The sequence below is a fragment of the Elgaria multicarinata genome, chromosome 19 (genome assembly GCF_023053635.1).
Source record: "Elgaria multicarinata webbii isolate HBS135686 ecotype San Diego chromosome 19, rElgMul1.1.pri, whole genome shotgun sequence".
Taxonomy (NCBI): Eukaryota; Metazoa; Chordata; class Lepidosauria; order Squamata; family Anguidae; genus Elgaria; species Elgaria multicarinata.
Window position 1 is genome coordinate 11,015,186 of NC_086189.1, and position 19,028 is coordinate 11,034,213.

The 19,028-nt window shown below is 46.5% G+C and overlaps 1 protein-coding gene across 1 annotated transcript in view; it reads right to left on the minus strand.

Moving 5' to 3' along the window:
• Nucleotides 1-19,028, minus strand: part of PAPPA (pappalysin 1) — a 259,190-nt gene that overhangs the window by 195,231 nt on the left and 44,931 nt on the right. Inside the window, exon 3 of the mRNA XM_063144791.1 lies at nucleotides 1,809-1,954. Within this exon, the coding sequence (XP_063000861.1) occupies nucleotides 1,809-1,954 (146 nt within the window). The remainder of the gene's footprint in view (nucleotides 1-1,808; nucleotides 1,955-19,028) is intronic.

A 19,028-nucleotide genomic window follows, 5' to 3' on the forward strand; every position in this document is an offset into this window, starting at 1 on the left:
CTGGCTTAACCACCATGGTTAAAGGCGTGGTTTCAGGTGTCTTCTGGATGAGGCCACTGCCTGCCTCCACAACACCTTCTGGTGGGCAACATTTCACTACCATCTCCACTCAGGATGCCACCATTAGAACCACGCTAAGTTCTTTGGGGAAGGGAAAAAAGCACCCAAGTGTCAGTGCGTTCCACACACACGATTTTGTCCACGCCTCCCCAATTTCCCAGAGGATATCATTGTTAGGATATCATTGAAAATGGAGGAAACGAAGAACGTATCATGAAAGTAGCCATGGAAATCTCCGTTGGCACACTCTCTCCGACAATGAACATGCTCCAGCAGACCAAACTCGATCTCCACCAGCACTGTCTCCAAACATTGGTCAACAAAACACCCCTGAGGAACCAAGCATAATGTAGGCAAGCTGTCCTGTACTATTCATTTCCACCGTCAATTACCCAAAGGTAGCTTCTGAACTAAGAGTGCACCCTCTTGTTTGACCATTTAAAGGTTTCCGTTTTCCGACAATCCTATGTGTGTTTACATAGGGCAGTCGGAGGAGTCCAGTTTAGTCTGGGAAGCTGGCTGACGGCCTTTTACACCTCAAATCTGGTGGGAACGGCTATTTATGGCAGCTATTGTGCCCAAGATCAGATCTTCAGACTTTCAGGAGCCCAACATTTAGGGACTGTGGGGAAAAGCGGGTGGCTGCAAGACATCCAGGGACCATGTGGCGTGCGTTCCAGGGGATCACATGGCGCGGCCCACATGGGCAAGCAGCAAAGGTGAAGCCATGAGTGCCCACTGCTCTCAGTTCCTGGGAAGTAGAATCATAGAATCATAAAATAGTAGAGTTGGAAGGGGCCTATAAGCCCATTGAGTCCTACCCCCTGCTCAATGCAGGAATCCACCTTCAAGAATCCCTGACAGATGGTTGTCCAGCTACCTCTTGAAGGACTCTAGTGTGGGAGAGCCCACGACCTCCCTAGGTAACTGGTTCCATTGTCGTACTGCTCTAACAGTCAGGAAGTTTTTCCTGATGTCCAATCGGAATCTGGCTTCCTTTAACTTGAGCCCATTATTCCGTGTCCTGCACTCTGGGATGCTGGAGAAGAGATCCTGGCCCTCCACTGTGTGACAACCTTTCAAGTATTTGAAGAGGGCTATCATGTCTCCCCTCAATCTCCTCTTCTCCAGGCTAAACAGGCCCAGTTCTTTCAGTCTCTCTTCATAAGGCTTTGTTTCCAGACCCCTGATCATCCTGGTTGCCCTCCTCTGAACACGCTCCAGCTTGTCTGTCCATCCTTATGTTTAGACAGAAAAAGGGCCTACATCTCCCAACATTCACCAGCCAGCCATGGAGTTGTAGGGCTTTTTCCATCTAAAAATGCACATGATAGTGTCTTTAGTTATACAAAACAGCAACCACTGTACTGCATTTCTACCACCCTATTTCAAGACCCTGCTCCCCTCCTCAAAAGATTTGGAAATTACACCTGTGAAGAAGATGTCTCCGAAGAAGCTTCGGCATAAAAGGTAAAATATTTCTAGCCTGATATCATTTGAAAAATCCCACAATGTGCTTTGAGTCTGTAATATAAAATTTTCCCGGTTGAAAGCCAGGAATGGTTAATATTTGTGTTGTCTTGTTTTTATTTTTGTTTTGTTTTGGGTTTTTTTTTAATTCCCTGAGCTATTTAAGGCCGTTAGCGGAAATGATAAGAAATCAGAATGAAGGTTAACGGCTTTCCGGCCATTTCATTTTTTGCCACATCGGTGTATCCACCAGAAGGCTATCTATCTTCAAGACTTACCCAAGTGTACCAGCGCTTCTTTGTCCCACGGAAACGTGGCCATGCCAGCCAGCTCTTCTTCAGAGGAGTTAGCAAAGAAGATGTTGAGATGTGTAGAGCCGTCCAGTTGGAGCCGACTTTTAAGTTCTTTGACATCTAAGTACGCTCTGTAACAAAAAGGAAAGAAAGAACTTCTTTTATAAATGCGAACGTGATCCAATACAAGGAAAATCCACCACACAATGTCTGAATGGGTAATGAAATGTCAGGGCTCCTATTTTTCTTTGCAAAGGGCAAATCCTAGAATCATAGAATAGCAGAGTTGGAAGGGGCCTATAAGTCCATCGAGTCCAACCCCTGGCTCAATGCTGGAATCCACCCTAAAGCATACCTGACAGATGGTTGTCCAGCTGCCTCTTGAAGGCCTCTAGTGTGGGAGAGCCCACAACCTCCCTAGGTAACTGGTTCCATTGTCGTACTGCTCTAACAGTCAGGAAGTTTTTCCTGATGTCCAGCTGGAATCTGGCTTCCTGTAACTTGAGCCCGTTATTCCGTGTTCTGCACTCTGGGAGGATCGAGAAGAGATCCTGGGCCTCCTCTGTGTGTCAACCTTTTAAGTATTTGAAGAGTGCTATCATGTCTCCCCTCAATCTTCTCTTCTCCAGGGTTGCATCCAGAAATGGAATGAGCAGGCAGAGAGGACATGAAGGCCTGCTCTGGTTGGACACCCTTGCCAAGAGAGCTAACTGACATCATGGCCCTGTGGGAAAGAAGGTGGAGCTGATGGTCTGCCCCTCCTTTGGGAGATGCCAGGGGGAAGCAGGGCCTTCCCACCAGCCCTTCTGAACAGTCTCCTTCATTTCTTCCCCCCCATCCCTCCCCCTCCCCTGTTGTGTTGTGTCTTTTTGAGAATGTAAGCCTGAGGGCAGCGACTGACTTCTTTACTGAATTATTGTTAGTGTCCCTGAAATCCTTTTTTGGCTGAGGTGAGGGATAAACATTCTATAAATTAATAAATTGATTGTGAACTGCCCAGAGAGCTTCGGCTATTGGGCGGTATAAAAATGTAATAAATAAATAAATAAATAAATAAAATCACCTAACTGCAGCCATTCCATCAGGTTGTAGAACCGAAGGGAAGGAGGGCTATTGCTCTGGCACTGCTGAGACACCAGCTGCCTTTGGCTCTCCCCAATGGTCACCTGGCAGCAGCCCCTCCATCAGGCAACTTGAACTATTTCTATCCCAGCTGGTTGCGACTTTAAGAACCGGTGCCTGAGCTGGCTTTCCCCCTCCTCCCTCCGCATTCCACCTTCTTTGTGTATCATGCCTTTCAGATTGTACACCTGAAGGTAGGGGCTGTTCTACTACTCTGAGCCGATTTGGCTAAAGAGAAGGGTACGGATGCTTGATGGTCCACCAAGCTCCACAGTATTTCCAGATAGACAGGATGCAAATAATTCGGTTAGTCCAGAGACACACCTTTCGGCTACGTCACTGGGCCTGCAGGTGGGGTCTCACATGATTGAAAGTGCTGCCACTAAGCACACGTGCACGCCCACCCTTCGCATGAAGCCTAGGATGTCAGGAAGAATAATTCTATGCTAACTCTCCTCCACACTACTGCTTTATAGCAGTATTGAAGTGTACTGACGACTGTTGGGGCCCATTGGCACATACCATCATCATCATCATCATGTATTTCTTACCCGCCTCTCCATTCTGATCGAGGCAGGGAACAACGATAAAATACATAATACTCAATTAAAACATAATATACATTGTTAAAAACATCCTAAAATTCCACTGGATAGGCCTGCTGGATTGGAAGCCTGCTGGATTGGAAGAGATCAGTCTTTATAGCTTTCTTGAATGCTAGTAGACTGTTAAGTTGACGAGTCTCCTCCAGCAGGCTGTTCCACAGTCTGGGAGCAGCAGAAGAGAAGGTCCTCTGGGTAACAGTTGTTAATCTAGTTTTTGAAGTAGATTCTTCCCAGAGGAGCTGAGTGTGCAGGGCGGATTGTACGGGAGAAGGCGATCCCGCAGGTAGCCTGGACCCAAACCACGTAGGGCTTTAAAGGTGAAAACCAACACTTTATACTTTGCTTGGAAACTAATTGGCAGCCAGTGAAGAGATAATGCGGTCCCCCCGGGGGGGGGGATCTACACTACTGCTTTATTATTATTTATTTATTTATTTATATAGCACCATCAATGTACATGGTGCTGTACAGAGTAAAACAGTAAATAGCAAGGCCCTGCCGCATAGGCTTACATTCTAATAAAATCATAGTAAAACAATAAGGAGGGGAAGAGAATGCAAACAGGCACAGGGGAGGGTAAGCAGGCACAGGGTAGGGTAAAACTAACAGTATAAAGTCCGCACAACATCAAGTTTTAAAAGCTTTAGGAAAAAGAAAAGTTTTTAGTTGAGCTTTAAAAGCTGTGATTGAACTTGTAGTTCTCAAATGTTCTGGAAGAGCGTTCCAGGCGTAAGGGGCAGCAGAAGAAAATGGACGAAGCCGAGCAAGGGAAGTAGAGGCCCTTGGGCAGGCGAGAAACATGGCATCAGAGGAGCGAAGAGCACGAGCGGGGCAATAGTGTGAGATGAGAGAGGAGAGGTAGGAAGGAGCTAGACCATGAAAAGCTTTGAAGGTTAACAGGAGAAGTTTATATTGGATTCTGAAGTGAATTGGAAGCCAATGAAGAGATTTCAGAAGCGGAGTAACATGGTCAGAGCGGCGAGCCAAGAAGATGATCTTTGCGGCAGAGTGGTGGACAGAAACCAACGGACTGATGTGAGAAGAAGGAAGGCTTTATAACAGTTTTGACAACTGTTGGGGCCCAGGACACACTGCATATACAGGTTTCAAAACGTTTTCAAAGCACTTTAGAGCAGTAGTGTAGATCCCCCCTAGGTGTACCAGTGACCAGCCTGGCTGCCATATTTTGAACTAGTTGAAGTTTCCAGACTAGGCACAAAGGTAGCCCTATGTAGAGGGCATTGCAGAAGTGGAGCATACAACACTTTCATACCACTACATTGTGCTTGGTGTGGCTCCTGCCTTTTATATACCACTTTCATGACACTTTCATAGCGCAATATCCTCCTTGGTGTAGTTTAGGCCTTCGTTTCTTCTCTACCACATCCTGGAACTAAGTGAGGCCCAGGACGTTGCACGGAATGCAAAATGGTGGCAAGGCCGCCCACACAGTTGCTACTTCCTTGTCCTTTGCAGTGGTAGCCAAAAAGAAACGAACAACCAACTCATAGGGAGAATGAACTGAGCCCCCTGCTTCCTGAGAAGCTGTTGGAGAACTTCTCCTCCTCCTGGAAAAAATAAATGAATGAATTTGTCCCTCCAATTTTTCAATCGCATTGAGAATTTTGAGAGGCCCTTTGCACACAGATATCATTTAAAGGAGAATATAAACCCAGAGGAAAGAACGAAGTGGGGTGTGTGTGTGTGTGTGTGTGTGTGTTTGGGAGGAAGCGGTGGAAATCAAGAGGAAAGTTGATGTCAAAACTGGTCTTGTGGGCACAAGGACATCAATTTGCCGCTCCTCTCTTGATGCCTCATTAGCAACGCAGACAAACACCTCATGGGAAAATACTCAGGATATCGGATACTCTGCACTGAGACTCAAGCAGCGCACATTGCCAATAACAGCCTAGCCAACTCTCACTGGTGCTCACACAGTTAGCTTCTGCTTTGCATCCCTTGGTAAGGACAGATGGAAAGTTCCCCCAACTGATCAGGGATGCAGCATGGAAGCAAAGCATTTGCTGGTCACGATACACCCCTCTTCCCTGTTCTATTTTATCCTATGTTTGTTTATCCCACTCTTTCCCCCAAGGAATTCAAACAAAGTATCCCTTACGGATGTGGTGGGTTTCTGACTGGGCCTGGGAGTCCTGTGGAGACCCTCCTCATCCGCATGGCCTCCCCCAGACCCAGCTTGGTGACGCACATGCCTTTAATCCTGCGTAAATGGGGCTTTTACGGCCCCCGTTTACTCAACAGAGGAAATTTCCAGAGCTTCATTTGGGCGCAATTTCCAGACAAGGACAGGTAACGTCACAACTTCGTTGGGCGCGTGCCCGGCTACAAAGAAGCTCACGTGGCACCCGAGTGGAGGCGGGCAGCGGCTTGACGGGTGTCCAACAGACCCGTCCATCCACTCCTATGTCTCCCCCCGACTCATTTTATTCTCTCAACAACCCTGTAAGGAAGGTAGAAAGTGACCAGGCCAAACTTCACGGCTGAGCAGAGACTTGAACCCAAATCTTAGAATCATAGAATAGTAGAGTTGGAAGGGGCCTAAAGGCCATCAAGTCCAACCCCCTGCTCAATGCAGGAATCCACCCTAAAGCATCCCTGACAGATGCTTGTCCAGCTGCCTCTTGAAGGCCTCTAGTGTGGGAGAGCCCACAACCTCCCTAGGTCACTGGTTCCATTGTCGTACTGCTCTAACAGTCAGGAAGTTTTTCCTGATGTCCAGCTGGAATCTGGTTTCCTGTAACTTGAGCCCATTCCTGGTCACAGTACAGCACTGTTACCACTCCATCCAATGGGCTTGCAGTATGCCCTGACTCCTTTTCTTTTCCAAAGAAATAGCACCTTAAAGAGCTCCTTTAGAGTTCTGACTGAATCCTGGAGTGGGTTCACCGCCCCACTGACATCAGAGCCACCAGCCTCCACTGAGATGGCCGCTAATTCAGAAAAAAAAAAGAAAAGAACCATGAGGACACATCTTGAAACCAGCACAAACACGTACGTAACATGGGGAGTAGCAGAACAGACCATGTCAAATCCATAACAGTATGAAGTTCTGGGAACAAGAACTTCTTTTAAAATCTATTTTAAAGTGTTTTATTCTGTTTTTATTTTATCTTGCACACCGCTCCGAAATTTTCAATGAGGAGCAGTATATAATTATTGTAAATAAATAAATAAACCAGTTATGTTCAGGTTGGATTTATTTATCGTCGTTGTCGTCATCGGCCTTTGCTAGGTCATGTTGTCTTTTACTGATTCAGGAATTTCCTGACTATTGAGCATGTTTTAGGTAGGACTGCTTTCTGGATGTTGATGTGGATGTATTTTGTTAGTTCCAGTTTCTGAAGGTTTTCTGTATAGTGTTTTGATGTGATGCTGGTAAATGATGTGACTAACGGAATAATTGTGACCTTTTGCTGTTGCCGTAGTTCTTTGACTTCCATGGCCATTGGTGTATATTTCTCTCTCTTTTCCTCTGCCTTTTCTACAACACTTTTGTCATTAGGTATTGCTATGTCGATGAGGCCTGGATGATGATGATGATGGGTTGATCAACCAGGATGATCAGGGGTCTGGAAACAAAGCCCTATGAAGAGAGACTGAAAGAACTGGGCATGTTTAGCCTGGAGAAGAGAAGATTGAGGGGAGACATGAGAGCACTCTTCAAATACTTAAAAGGTTGCCACACAGAGGAGGGCCAGGATCTCTTCTCGATCCTCCCAGAGTGCAGGACACGGAATAACGGGCTCAAGTGACAGGAAGCCAGATTCCAGCTGGACATCAGGAAAAACGTCCTGACTGTTAGAGCAGTACGACAATGGAATCAGTTACCTAGGGAGGTTGTGGGCTCTCCCACACTAGAGACCTTCAAGAGGCAGCTGGACAACCATCTGTCAGGGATGCTTTAGGGTGGATTCCTGCATTGAGCAGGGGGTTGGACTCGATGGCCTTGTAGGCCCCTTCCAGCTCTGTTATGCCGCCACTCAGCCAAAAAAGGCTCTCACGGCGGCAATTCTATGATGAATAGTTCTATAGCACCATACCACTATTCCAGTATTTCATCATTTCACATCTGTCTCCATCGAATTTAGTAGGGAGGCATATAGAAACTGCAGCCTCTAAAATGCCATGTGGGGGAAGAGAGGACAATTTTATTTATTTATTTATTTATTTATTTATTTATTTATTATTACAATAGCCGGAGCTCTCTGGGCGGTAGCAGCACCACAGTGCTGAGGATGTTTGGGGCAAGATGAATTTCAGTACAGGGTTCCTCCTTCCCCCCACCCCACCCCGGGAGCATTTGGAGGCTGCAGACTCTTTAAATCTCCCTATTAACCTCAGCAGATCTGGTCATCACAGCTTTGCACAATGTTGCAAATTTTAAAAAGAAGAGCGAACGAATTGTTCTTTTAAAATTCTAACAGTTCAGTTTTATTGCCCGGGGGGGGTGGGGGGAGAGGTGGAGTGGGGGGGAGTTACCCAAACCCATTTCTTCAGAATCTGACGGATATCCTTCCCTCAGAATGGATTCTGTTTGGATCCAGAGATCAGGTTGAAAACGCAGAACAGCCAAATTCTGCTCTTGCCCTGAAAGGGCAATCTAGGAACATTTTAAATCAATAAACAAATAAGTAATTTAAAAAATCCGGTTGAGATGGATTCCACAAGCATCCTTAGGTTAGACATGGAAACGCAATGCAACCTCAAAACGTGGGGGGGGGGGGGTTGTTTGTTTGATTGCAATCGGGGCAATTCAGGGGGCAGGGAAGGAAGAGGGCAGAAATTCTCCGGGGAAAGGAAATAGTTGGCTCAGCTGCCTTTCCTCGGCAAGCTGCGTGAGCTTTTGCCTGATGTGCGTGGAGCTCTCACGAACTGCTTGCTCTTCTGTTCCGCTGAGCCGGGTTCCTCAAATTCTTTGCGAGAATTCCATTCCCAGAAGGAAGGGGAGCTACAGGAGCTGGCTCGGAACCAAAGGTTTCCAGTCATCCCCCCGAGGACTCCCCAATGGAAAACAGGCATACGTTTCCACAATAGCGTTATCTCTACCCCCCTCCGACGACACCCGCCTCGCCTCTCGCTGAAGTCACCGGCTCCAAAATAGCTCCGGACTAGGCGTCCCCAAGTCCCCCTTGGGGACACATGGTAGGGGGATTTGTTTCCATTCCATGGAATGTTTATCTCAAGATCGGTGGCCACAGATATGTCCTGAAGGACACGGTGCTCTGACCATGGACACAACTCCCATGTGTTCCTCCCTGCCTCCGACCTCGGCGGACCTGTGACCAACACACTGGTCCATCTGCAGACGTGGGGGCCAATATTTCTGATCCTGTGGGGGATGGAAAGACAGAGGACTTTCCCGACGGTCTTTGTTGCAAACATCTGCCCATACTTGGTTTTCCCTTTGCAAGCCCATAACTAAACATGGCAGTATGTGCACAATAGACATGCGTGTGGCTGTCTTCAAAAACAGTCTGGAAACATCAGCTGGTTCAAAATAGGACAGGGACATTGTTCACAGGGATTGGTCAATCCAATCATATTACACCAGTGCTTTAGAATCAGCACTGGTTTCCAATATATTTCCATGTCCACCTCAAAGTTCTGTTATTATTTATTTATTTATTACACTTATATACTGCTCCCATAGCCAGGGCTCTCTGAGCGGTTTACAGAAATTCTAAAATTGAGATAAAAACAAGTACACAAAATTTAAAACTCTAAAACACAGAACATACACACATAAAGCATTAAAAACTGTTTAAAAACTAAACATGTGGGTGATTAAGATGTGCCGCCATATGCCTGGGCAAAGAGGAAAGTCTTAACCTGGCGCCGGAAATTCTAAAATTGGAAGGGGCCTATAAGGCCATCGAGTCCAACCCCCACTCAATGCAGGAATCCACCCTAAAGCATCCCTGACAGATGGTTGTCCAGCTGCCTCTTGAATGTCTCTAGTGTGGGAGAGCCCACCACCTCCCTAGGTAACTGATTCCATTGTCGTACTGCTCTAACAGTAAGGAAGTTTTTCCTGATGTCCAGCTGGAATCTGGCTTCCTTTAACTTGAGCCCGTTACTCTGTGTCCTGCATTCTGGGATGATGGAGAAGAGATTCTGGCCCTCCTCTGTGTGACAACCTTTTAAGTATTTGAAGAGTGCTATCATGTCTCCCTTCAGTCTTCTCTTCTCAGGGCTAAACATGCCCAGTTCTTTCAGTCTCTCCTCATAGGGCTTTGTTTCCAGACCCCTGATCATCCTGGTTGCCCTCCTCTGAACCCCCTCCAGCTGTCTGCATCCTTCTTGAAGTGTGATGCCCAGAACTAGACGCAATACTCAAGATGAGTCCCACTGGATCAGATCCAAGTTCCATCTAGGCTAGCATCTCACTTCCTGTAGTGGCAAACAGATGCCTCTAGGAAGCCCCAAAGCAGGACATGTGGTCAGTAGCACCCTCCCCAGGGATAAACCCAAGCACCAGGGATCCCGAGGTACACTGCCTCTAAACATGGATCCATTGAGAAACCTATCCTCCACAAATCTGTCCAAAGAGAGCCATCGCTGAAGAGTAGCTTGTGTGTTTTTCCGTAATCAAGTCAACCACACGAGTCAATCAATACGCCCCCTTGGAAAACCATCTAAGCACACGCCCATCAACACACTGTAGATCCACTTTATAGGATCTGTCATTGTGAGGGCTACATCAACCGCCTATAAATCTGGTATTATTAATGTGGGCCATTCAGAGGAACATTATGGTTAAAAAGCTGGCAGGCAACGCTGTAAAATAAATAAACGCCAAGCATGCAAGTTTAGGGATGGGTGAAAGACAAAATTAGAGATCACCAGGGTTCTCCCAACACTCTCTTGCTGCTTGTTTCATGCCTGATTCCCCTTCGTGGTAGCTGAACACCCTGTGCAAATGGGAACTTGCGCAAACGGAGCAGCGACTGAACGGAAGATTTGAGTGAGTCTCCCCAAATTTGCGCAAATCTCCAAATTTGTGCAAATTTCCTCCCTAAAGTACAGCTGATTCAGTCCATAGTGGATATTTGCGCAAATATTAGGAAATTTGCACAAATGAAACCGGGAATCGGGAAAAAGGCAAAATGCAAGCCCATACTTGACAATTTGTGAATATTTTCAGAGGCTGCATGCACCATTCGGTGCTTCGGACAGGGCACGCTCACAAGTTTTGCAAGCGAAAACAGAACTCTCAAACACCCCTATGTGACTTCAGCAGGTTGTAAAATTTGGGTCGTTTCAGTTAAAAAGAAAAAGGGGAAAGGGAAATGAGAGGGCATGATTGAAGATTATAAAATTATCCACAATGTGGCAAAAGTGGATACTTTCGTAATACTAGAGCCTGGGTTATCCAATGAAACTGAGTAGCGAGAGATTACAGAGACACAAGAACAAGTTTTCCATTACACAGGGCATGGCTAGATGAGGAAGGTGGATGGGGAGGATCTTGTTATATGATGATTCCGTGCTGGTGCTCCTCGTCTACACGCAGTGTGCGACGTCCCAGGAGGAAGAGGACGCCATTTTTTTTTTTAAAGAAACAGGAGCTGGATCACACCAGTGCTCCAGGTCAAAGGTAAGTCTTAAAAAAAGGCCCCTCCCCCTGCCCCCCGATGAGCACAGAACACTTGCAGAGCTCGGTTCCTGGCTCCTCGCGTTTACTCGTGAGAAGCCGGGATGAAAACGGGATGCCTGGCCACACGTCCTGCGATCTCAGGATCATCCCGGGACTGCGGGAAAAGTCGGGATAGAAGGGTAGGGCAATAGAATCATAGAATAGCAGAGTTGGAAGGGGCCTACAAGGCCATCGAGTCCAACCCCCTGCTCAATGCAGGAATCCACCCTAAAGCATCCCTGACAGATGCTTGTCCAGCTGCCTCTTGAAGGCCTCTTGCGTGGGAGAGCCCACAACCTCCCTAGGTAACTGATTCCATTGTCGCACTGCTCTAACAGTCAGGAAGTTTTTCCTGATGTCCAGCTGGAATCTGGCTTCCTGTAACTTGAGTCCATTATTCCATGTCCTGCACTCTGGGAGGATCGAGAAGAGATCCTGGCCCTCCTCTGTGTGACAACCTTTCAAGTATTTGAAGAGTGCTCTCATGTCTCCCCTCAGTCTTCTCTTCCCCAGGCTGAACATGCCCAGTTCTTTCAGTCTCTCTTCATAGGGCTTTGTCTCCAGACCCCTGATCATCCTGGGTATAGGGAGGGATCATCCCTCCCTTCTTCTGGGATCCCCTATGTGTCATGTGGACATACAGGGATGATCCTGGGGTGATCCCTGGATATCACCCCATCTAGCCATGCCCACAGTCCATCTTCATTCGGTGTTATGCGTTGCTGCGGCACATGGTAAAGACCATCAGTTTAGTTGATCTGAAAAGATGAGACAAATTCATGACGGATAAGCCTATTGCTTGTAGTCTTGAGGCTGTTTATAACCGCCAGTATGAGAGGCAATAGGCATCTGATTATCAATTGCTAGGAACATGAGTGGGAGAGTACTATTGCATTTATGTCCTATGGGCTTCCCTGGGTCATCTGGTTGGCCGCTGTTGGAACAGAACATTGGACTAGATAGGCCTTCGGACTGATCCATCACAGCTCTTCTTACGTTCCATGATGGGGAAAATCTGATCTTCCAAAGCCAGCGTAATTTAGAGCCGTCCAAAATGGTGACAGCTTCAGAACACCCTGATGTTATAACCTGGATGCAGACGAGTAAGAACTGCAGAGAGACCAACACCGAAGCTATGACTTTTATGATACCTTCAGAATCACGCCTCTGAACACCACTCATCAAGGAACAACAGGGTGAAGTTGCTACTGTGCTCATGCCCTGCTTGAAGATGTCCCACTTCTGAGTAAACAAGCCTTGGATTGTTTCATTCATATCTTGACCCTTTTTGCCTCCTTATTCTGGGAAATCTTTCAGTTGCTTTTTCCACATGTCAATTGCCAATGTAATGGTGACCGCAAATGGCTAAACACAGATATATACACACCCAGGGCATCAAGGAGTGATTTGGAATCCAGGTTTTGCACCTGGTGCCTCTGGGCCAGTGATGGAAATCAACTGCTTTTGTAGAAATCCTCCTCCTCTCCCTCACCTCCAAAGACTTCATCCTAAGTAATAAGAATCGGAAGACCTAAAGACGGTAGTGCACGGACTGGTATCGTCGAGGCTCGACTTTTGCAATGCATTCTACATAGAGCTACCTTTGTGCCTAGTCTGGAAACTTCAACTAGTTCAAAATGTGGCAGCCAGGCTGGCCACCAGTACACCTGGGGGGCGGACGGACCACATTACACCAGTTTTAAAATCTCTTCACTGGCTGCCAATTAGTTTCCGGGCGAAGTATAAAGTGTTGGTTATCACCTTTAAAGCCCTACATGGTTTGGGTCCAGGCTACCTGCGGGATCGCCTTCTCCCGTACAGTCTACCCTGCACACTCAGGTCCTCTGGGAAGAATCTACTTCAGCTAGCAAAAACTAGATTAACAACTGTTACCCAGAGGACCTTCTCTTCTACTGCTCCCAGACTGTGGAATAGCCTACCAGAGGAGACTCGTCAACTTAACAGTCTATTAGCATTCAAGAAAGCTATAAAGACTGATCTCTTCTGGCAGGCCTATCCAGTGGAATTTTAAGATGTTTTTAGAATGCTTTTTTAGGATGTTTTAAAAATGTATATTATGTTTTAATTCAGTTTTATGTATTTTACTGTTTACTGTTGTTCCCTGCCTCAATCAAAATGGAAAGGCGGATAAGAAATATATTATTATTATTATTATTATTATTATTATTATTATTATTATTATGCCTTTAGTCAACATCTGATGCTAGTTTGCATAACTGCTCTCTCTCTCTCTCTCTCTCTCTCTCACACACACACACACACACACACACACACTGAAAACCACCAGTTTGACAAACATACACCTGTTCTGAGTTTGGGCCCACACCATGGTACAGATTGAGATTGGAATTCATAAAAGATGTCTCCACTTGGAGTGGAAGAACAGAGAGGGCAAAGTGTCACGCTGCTTGTGTTTGATGGGTGAAATTAAGGAAGGAGTGGAATGTGATGGAGACAGGATTATGATGTCAACAAGGAGTACGCTGAATACATTATGAGTCCATTATGGGCAGTAACTCTGAAGTGCTCAGTTCCTGCAAGACAAGAACCAGATCACTCAAACACAGAACTAGAACCAGAAGCTTCAACCAGCAGAGCAGCCTGCAATGAAGGACATGAATTAAGCCTTCTCCAACATTCTTTTCAGGCTCTGATTGGCTACTGTCCAAATCCCCAGGCTCTGATTGGCTCCTATCCAGTTTTCCGATTGGCTCAGAGCTCCATATAAGCTCTTTCTGATCAAGCCAACTAAAATCTCAGGAATTTATTCAGTATGGTCATGGCTTCTCCACAGCCTCAGTTCTTACCCCTGAACTGCTGACTTATTCCTGCCTTTCACACACACCCAACCTAAGAAACCTGGTTAGGCCTAGATAGGCATGTATGAGAATTTTAGTTTTGCTCACAAAACATGTGACTGTGTGCCGTTTGAAGCTCTGAACGTGAGCACACGCACGTTGCCACTGAAAATATCTGCAAATTGTCAAGCGGGCTCACTCTCATTCCCACTTCCCAGTCAGAGTTGTGCAAAATTCCTAATTTTCATGAAGTTCCTAATTTGCACAAATTTCCTCTGTAAATTGACCAAGCACAGCTTTAGTCTATGGAGGAAATTTGCGCAAATCAGGGGAAATTTGCACAAATCCCCCATTTGATCGGTACTCACAATTTTCCCGTTCGTGTGAAGTGAGCAGCGATTCCAAACACGAACGGGAATTGGGCGCAAGACGCACGGTGGGCTGATGTTTGGAAAATGCTGTGGATCTCATTTGCTCATCCCCAGACCTAGAAAGAATTGGTAAGAATCCACTGATTGCACCTGGTGCAACCCGAAAGCTCGTGTGTAGATCCTGCTGGAAGAGGCGCAGGAAGAGGCGGAGAAAGAGGCGGCTGGGGTATCCGGCCACGTCCTTGCCACCGCAGCCGCCCACCACCACCTCCTGATGCCGGCACCCATCCAGGCTTCTTCCCTCCTCACCGTGAGTAGCCGGGGTCAGCAGAGGCTCTTTCGCCGGCAGCAGGAGGCCGGCGGTGGGCGGTGGTGGCAAGGACGCGGCCGGATTCCCCAGCCGCCTCTTCCTGCGCCTCTTCCAGGGCAGGATCTACACAATCGCTTTCGGGGCGCATTGCAGGTGCATGCAAGCGCCTTCAGTACGACGTGTAGATTCCCTCAAGGAGTTCTCCAAGATGCTCCTTCAGAGCATCTCAAAGAAGGGACTTTCCCATCACTAGGTACCAGATCTTTTTAAGTGGAACAAAACATTCCAATATACATTTGTTTCAGCTGGGAAGGATGTTCCTAGTGTGATACCCGCCAAAGAGCTATTCAGATTGATTATTAGCTAGTGTGCCAGGGAGTTCTAGCTCTCAGAGGACAACCACAGGAAATGTCTGTAGCCCTCATGTCCTGCCTGTTAGCTTCCCAGAGGGATCTAGTTGGCCAACTTGGGAGAGTGGGTGCTGGATGAAATAGATCTTCTGATTTTACATGCTCATCAGCACTGTGCACTGAATGGATTTTCTTTTCTTTTTTTGAAGGGGCAGGGACCATGGATCTATAATAATAATAATAATAATAATAATAATAATAATAATAATAATAAAATTCTTACCCGCCTCTCCATTTGGATCGAGGCGGGGAACAACAATCAGTATAGAATACATAGAACTGATTAAAAACATAGTATACATTATTAAAACATCCTAAAAACATCCTATAAACATCCTAAAATTCCACTGGATAGGCTTGCCAGAATAGAACAGTTTTTATAGCTTTCTTAAATGCTCGTGTGGCGCAGAGCGGTAAAGCAGCAGTTTCTGCAGCTGAAACTCTCCCCACGGCCTGAGTTCGATCCCAGCAGAAGCTGGTTTCAGGCAGCCGGCTCAGGTCGACTCAGCCTTCCATCCTCCCGAGGTCAGTAAAATGAGTACCCAGTTAGCTGGGGGAAAGGTAATAACGGCCGGGGAAGGCAACGGCAAACCACCCCGCTATAAGGCCTGCCAAGAAAACGTCAGTGAAAGCTTGCGTCCCTCCAAGAGTCAGCAATGACTCCGTGCTTGCACGAGAGGTTCCTTTCCCTTTCCTAAATGCTAAAAGACTGTTAAGTTGACAAGTCTTTGGTATGATACAGCTTCTTAAGCCGTGGCTTGTTCGCACAGCACCAAAGAACTTCTAGGTCACACCATCATCCCAGGCATGCCTGGTGGGAACGCGGGAGAAGGCCTTTTCGGTGGCTGCCCCAGGACTCTGGAACTCCCTTCCCAGGGAAGCTAGACTGGCTCCCACCTTGATGTGCTTCCTGAGGCAGGCAAAAACTTTTTTGTTCCGGCAAGCGTTTGGGGAACAGCCTAGACCTTTGCATATGCGTTGTTTCTACATTGTTGGTTTTTTAAAATTACTGTTATGATTCATTTTTTAAAAATGTTTTTAAATGTTTTAATATTGTAGCATGTTTAATTATATTTTTAACTTTTGTATACATTTATTTGTTTTAACTGTACATGTACAGAGGAGGGCCAGGATCTCTTCTCAATCCTCCCAGAGTGCAGGACACGGAATAATGGGCTCAAGTTACAGGAAGCCAGATTCCGGCTGGACATCAGGAAAAACTTCCTGACTGTTAGAGCAGCACGACAATGGAACCAGTGACCTGGGGAGGTGGTAGACTCTCCCACACTAGAAGCCTTCAAGAGGCAGCTGGACAACCATCTGTCAGGGATGCTTGAAGGTGGATTCTCGCATTGAGCAGTGGGTTGGACTCGATGGCCTTATATCCAACGCTAGTATTCTATGATTCTATGTTTTAATGTGTAAAGCTGCCTTGAGTCCCAGTATTGGGAAAAAGGCGGGTTATACTACTACTGATGGTGGGTTTCTATCCTCCCCCCGACCTTCTCCTTGCAATCTGCGAGCCACACTTCGTCTTCTCAAGGTTATTTGGGTCCCGTGATGGAGGACGTAATGTCAGTCAAATGGGCCCATGCCAAGAAGAACCAAGGAAGCGAGACTCCAGGGCTGCCAAAGTCGCATTTCAAAGCCGTGAGTGCAGTCCTGGAAGGGGATCAAAGCCTTTCTAACTGTCATTAGAATATTTCCTTGACGCATCTCTTTGGAAGGGCCAGTAAGATCCATATTTAATTATTATTATTTTTTGAAAAAGCAGCCACAACTCAACTCGTCCTGAGATGGTAGTTTAGTAGCGGAATGGAAAGAGCAAAGAAACAATGCGTGTCAGGGTGCAGGGAGCATAATTTTGAAACAGATCCCATGCGCATACCCGAAGGCAGTGACGAATCACGGAACTCTTTTTAAGATGGGAACTTCTTGCAACATTCTGAAATTGCGTCATTCTGAGAGTGTCGTGATTCCAAAGCTCTTAATACATCAGTTAAAGGTCTTTTCTGTTGGAGTTTGAGAGAGGGAGAGGGAGAGAAATTCCACAGGCTGGTTGATGGCTGCTAGGGATGCTGAAATCACGTCATCAGGCCATACGTTCCTCTCTCACAGAATGTGATCACCCAGTCCAACGTAAGAAGAGCCATGCTGGATCAGACCAAAGAGCCATCTAGTTCAGCAACTGCCTTCCCACAGTGCCCAACCACATCTCTGGAAAGTCCACAAGTGGGATAGGAGGACATTCCACCAACTAGAAGAACAATGGAAGAAGACCCCACCACTGGATTGCTAGGTCAGGGTCTCAATTCCCCAAACTTCATGTGCAAAAATACTCGCTACCCCTTGTTTTCAGTGTCATTTTGATTCAGAGAGGTTCCCCCACACACTTTTTGTGCTTTAAACTGCCATCCTTCCCTCAAATCTTTCACCAATCTTCTTGAAAATTTCAGGGTATGTAAAACCAGCATTTCTTTCTGGCACTTGTAAATTTCAGGAAGACTGGTGAAACATTTTCCATTTTATGAAGGTTAGAATGACCCACCCCACATTTACAATTAAAACATATAAATATAAATGACAAAAGTTAAAATAGAATTAAACCTACACTAAAATTAAAAACCTGTTAAAAAATTTAAAAACTGTAACAGTTAAAATGGGGTGTGTGGGGGGTAATCCAACACATTAATACAGGTCCAGTATAGTTCCAAAAGCCTGAAACAAAACAGGTTTTGCCTGCCTCTGAAACTTTGGCACAGAGAGAACCAGCCTAGCTTCCCTGGGAAGGGAGTTCCAGAGCCTTGGAGCAGCCACCGAGAAGGCCCTCTCCCACGTAGCCATCAGGTGTGCCTGGGATGTTGGTGGGACTGAGAGAAAGACCTCCCCAGAAGAGCTCAGAGCACGGGCAGGCTCATATGGGAGAATACGGTCTTTCAGATCACCTGGATCCAAGCCGTAGAGGGCTTTCATTGATAGCATTATCATCCATGAATTGGTCCAATCTCCTTTTAAAACGACCCATGCTAGTATCCATCACTATCTTGTAGGAGTTAATTTCATAGCTGAACCAATGCAGACGGGTGGCTCCAATAACAGTGGGGTGGTGGATTTGCCCTGGTTTTCAGTCAAAACCAGTTAGAACTTTAAAAGAGCAATCCAGGGGGTAACCTGTCTCCAAATCATGCAGGGCATTAAAGGTTAATATTATCAGCCCTCTGAATTGCACATGGAAAGGGAGTGTGTGGCGTTACCCACATTTCTATTCCCTTAGGTATGTCTGGTTGAGTATGTCTAGAGAGTGCGGAATGTTGGACTGAGTGGGTGTGGCTGGTGATGCTGTGGAAAGGGGGAGGAGTCTCTATATGGGGGAGCTGTGTGGTTTGAGGGGTTCAGTTAGTGATGGGGTTTGGAAGGTAGAAGTGTTTAGCTGAGTGATTTCTTGTCAAGAGTTGTGTGAGGAGCGAGTGAAAATAAGACCATAGGGACTTTTGTTGTTGTTTATTCGTTCAGTCGCTTCCGACTCTTCGTGACTTCATGGACCAGCCCACGCCAGAGCTTTCTGTCGGCCGTCGCCACCCTCAGCTTCCCCAAGGTCAAGTCCATCACCTCCAGAATATCATCCCTCCATCTTGCCCTTGGTCGGCCCTTCTTCCTTTTGCCTTCCACTTTCCCTAGCATCAGCCTCTTCTCCGGGGTGTCCTGTCTTCTCATGATGTGGCCAAAATACTTCAGTTTTGCCTTTAATACCATTCCCTCAAGTGAGCAGTCTGGCTTGATTTCCTGGAGTATGGACTGGTTTGATCTTCTTGCGGTCCACGGCACTCTCAGCATTTTCCTCCAACACCACAGTTCAAAAGCATCTCTCTTCCTTCGCTCAGCCTTCCTTATGGTCCAGCTCTCGCAGCCAT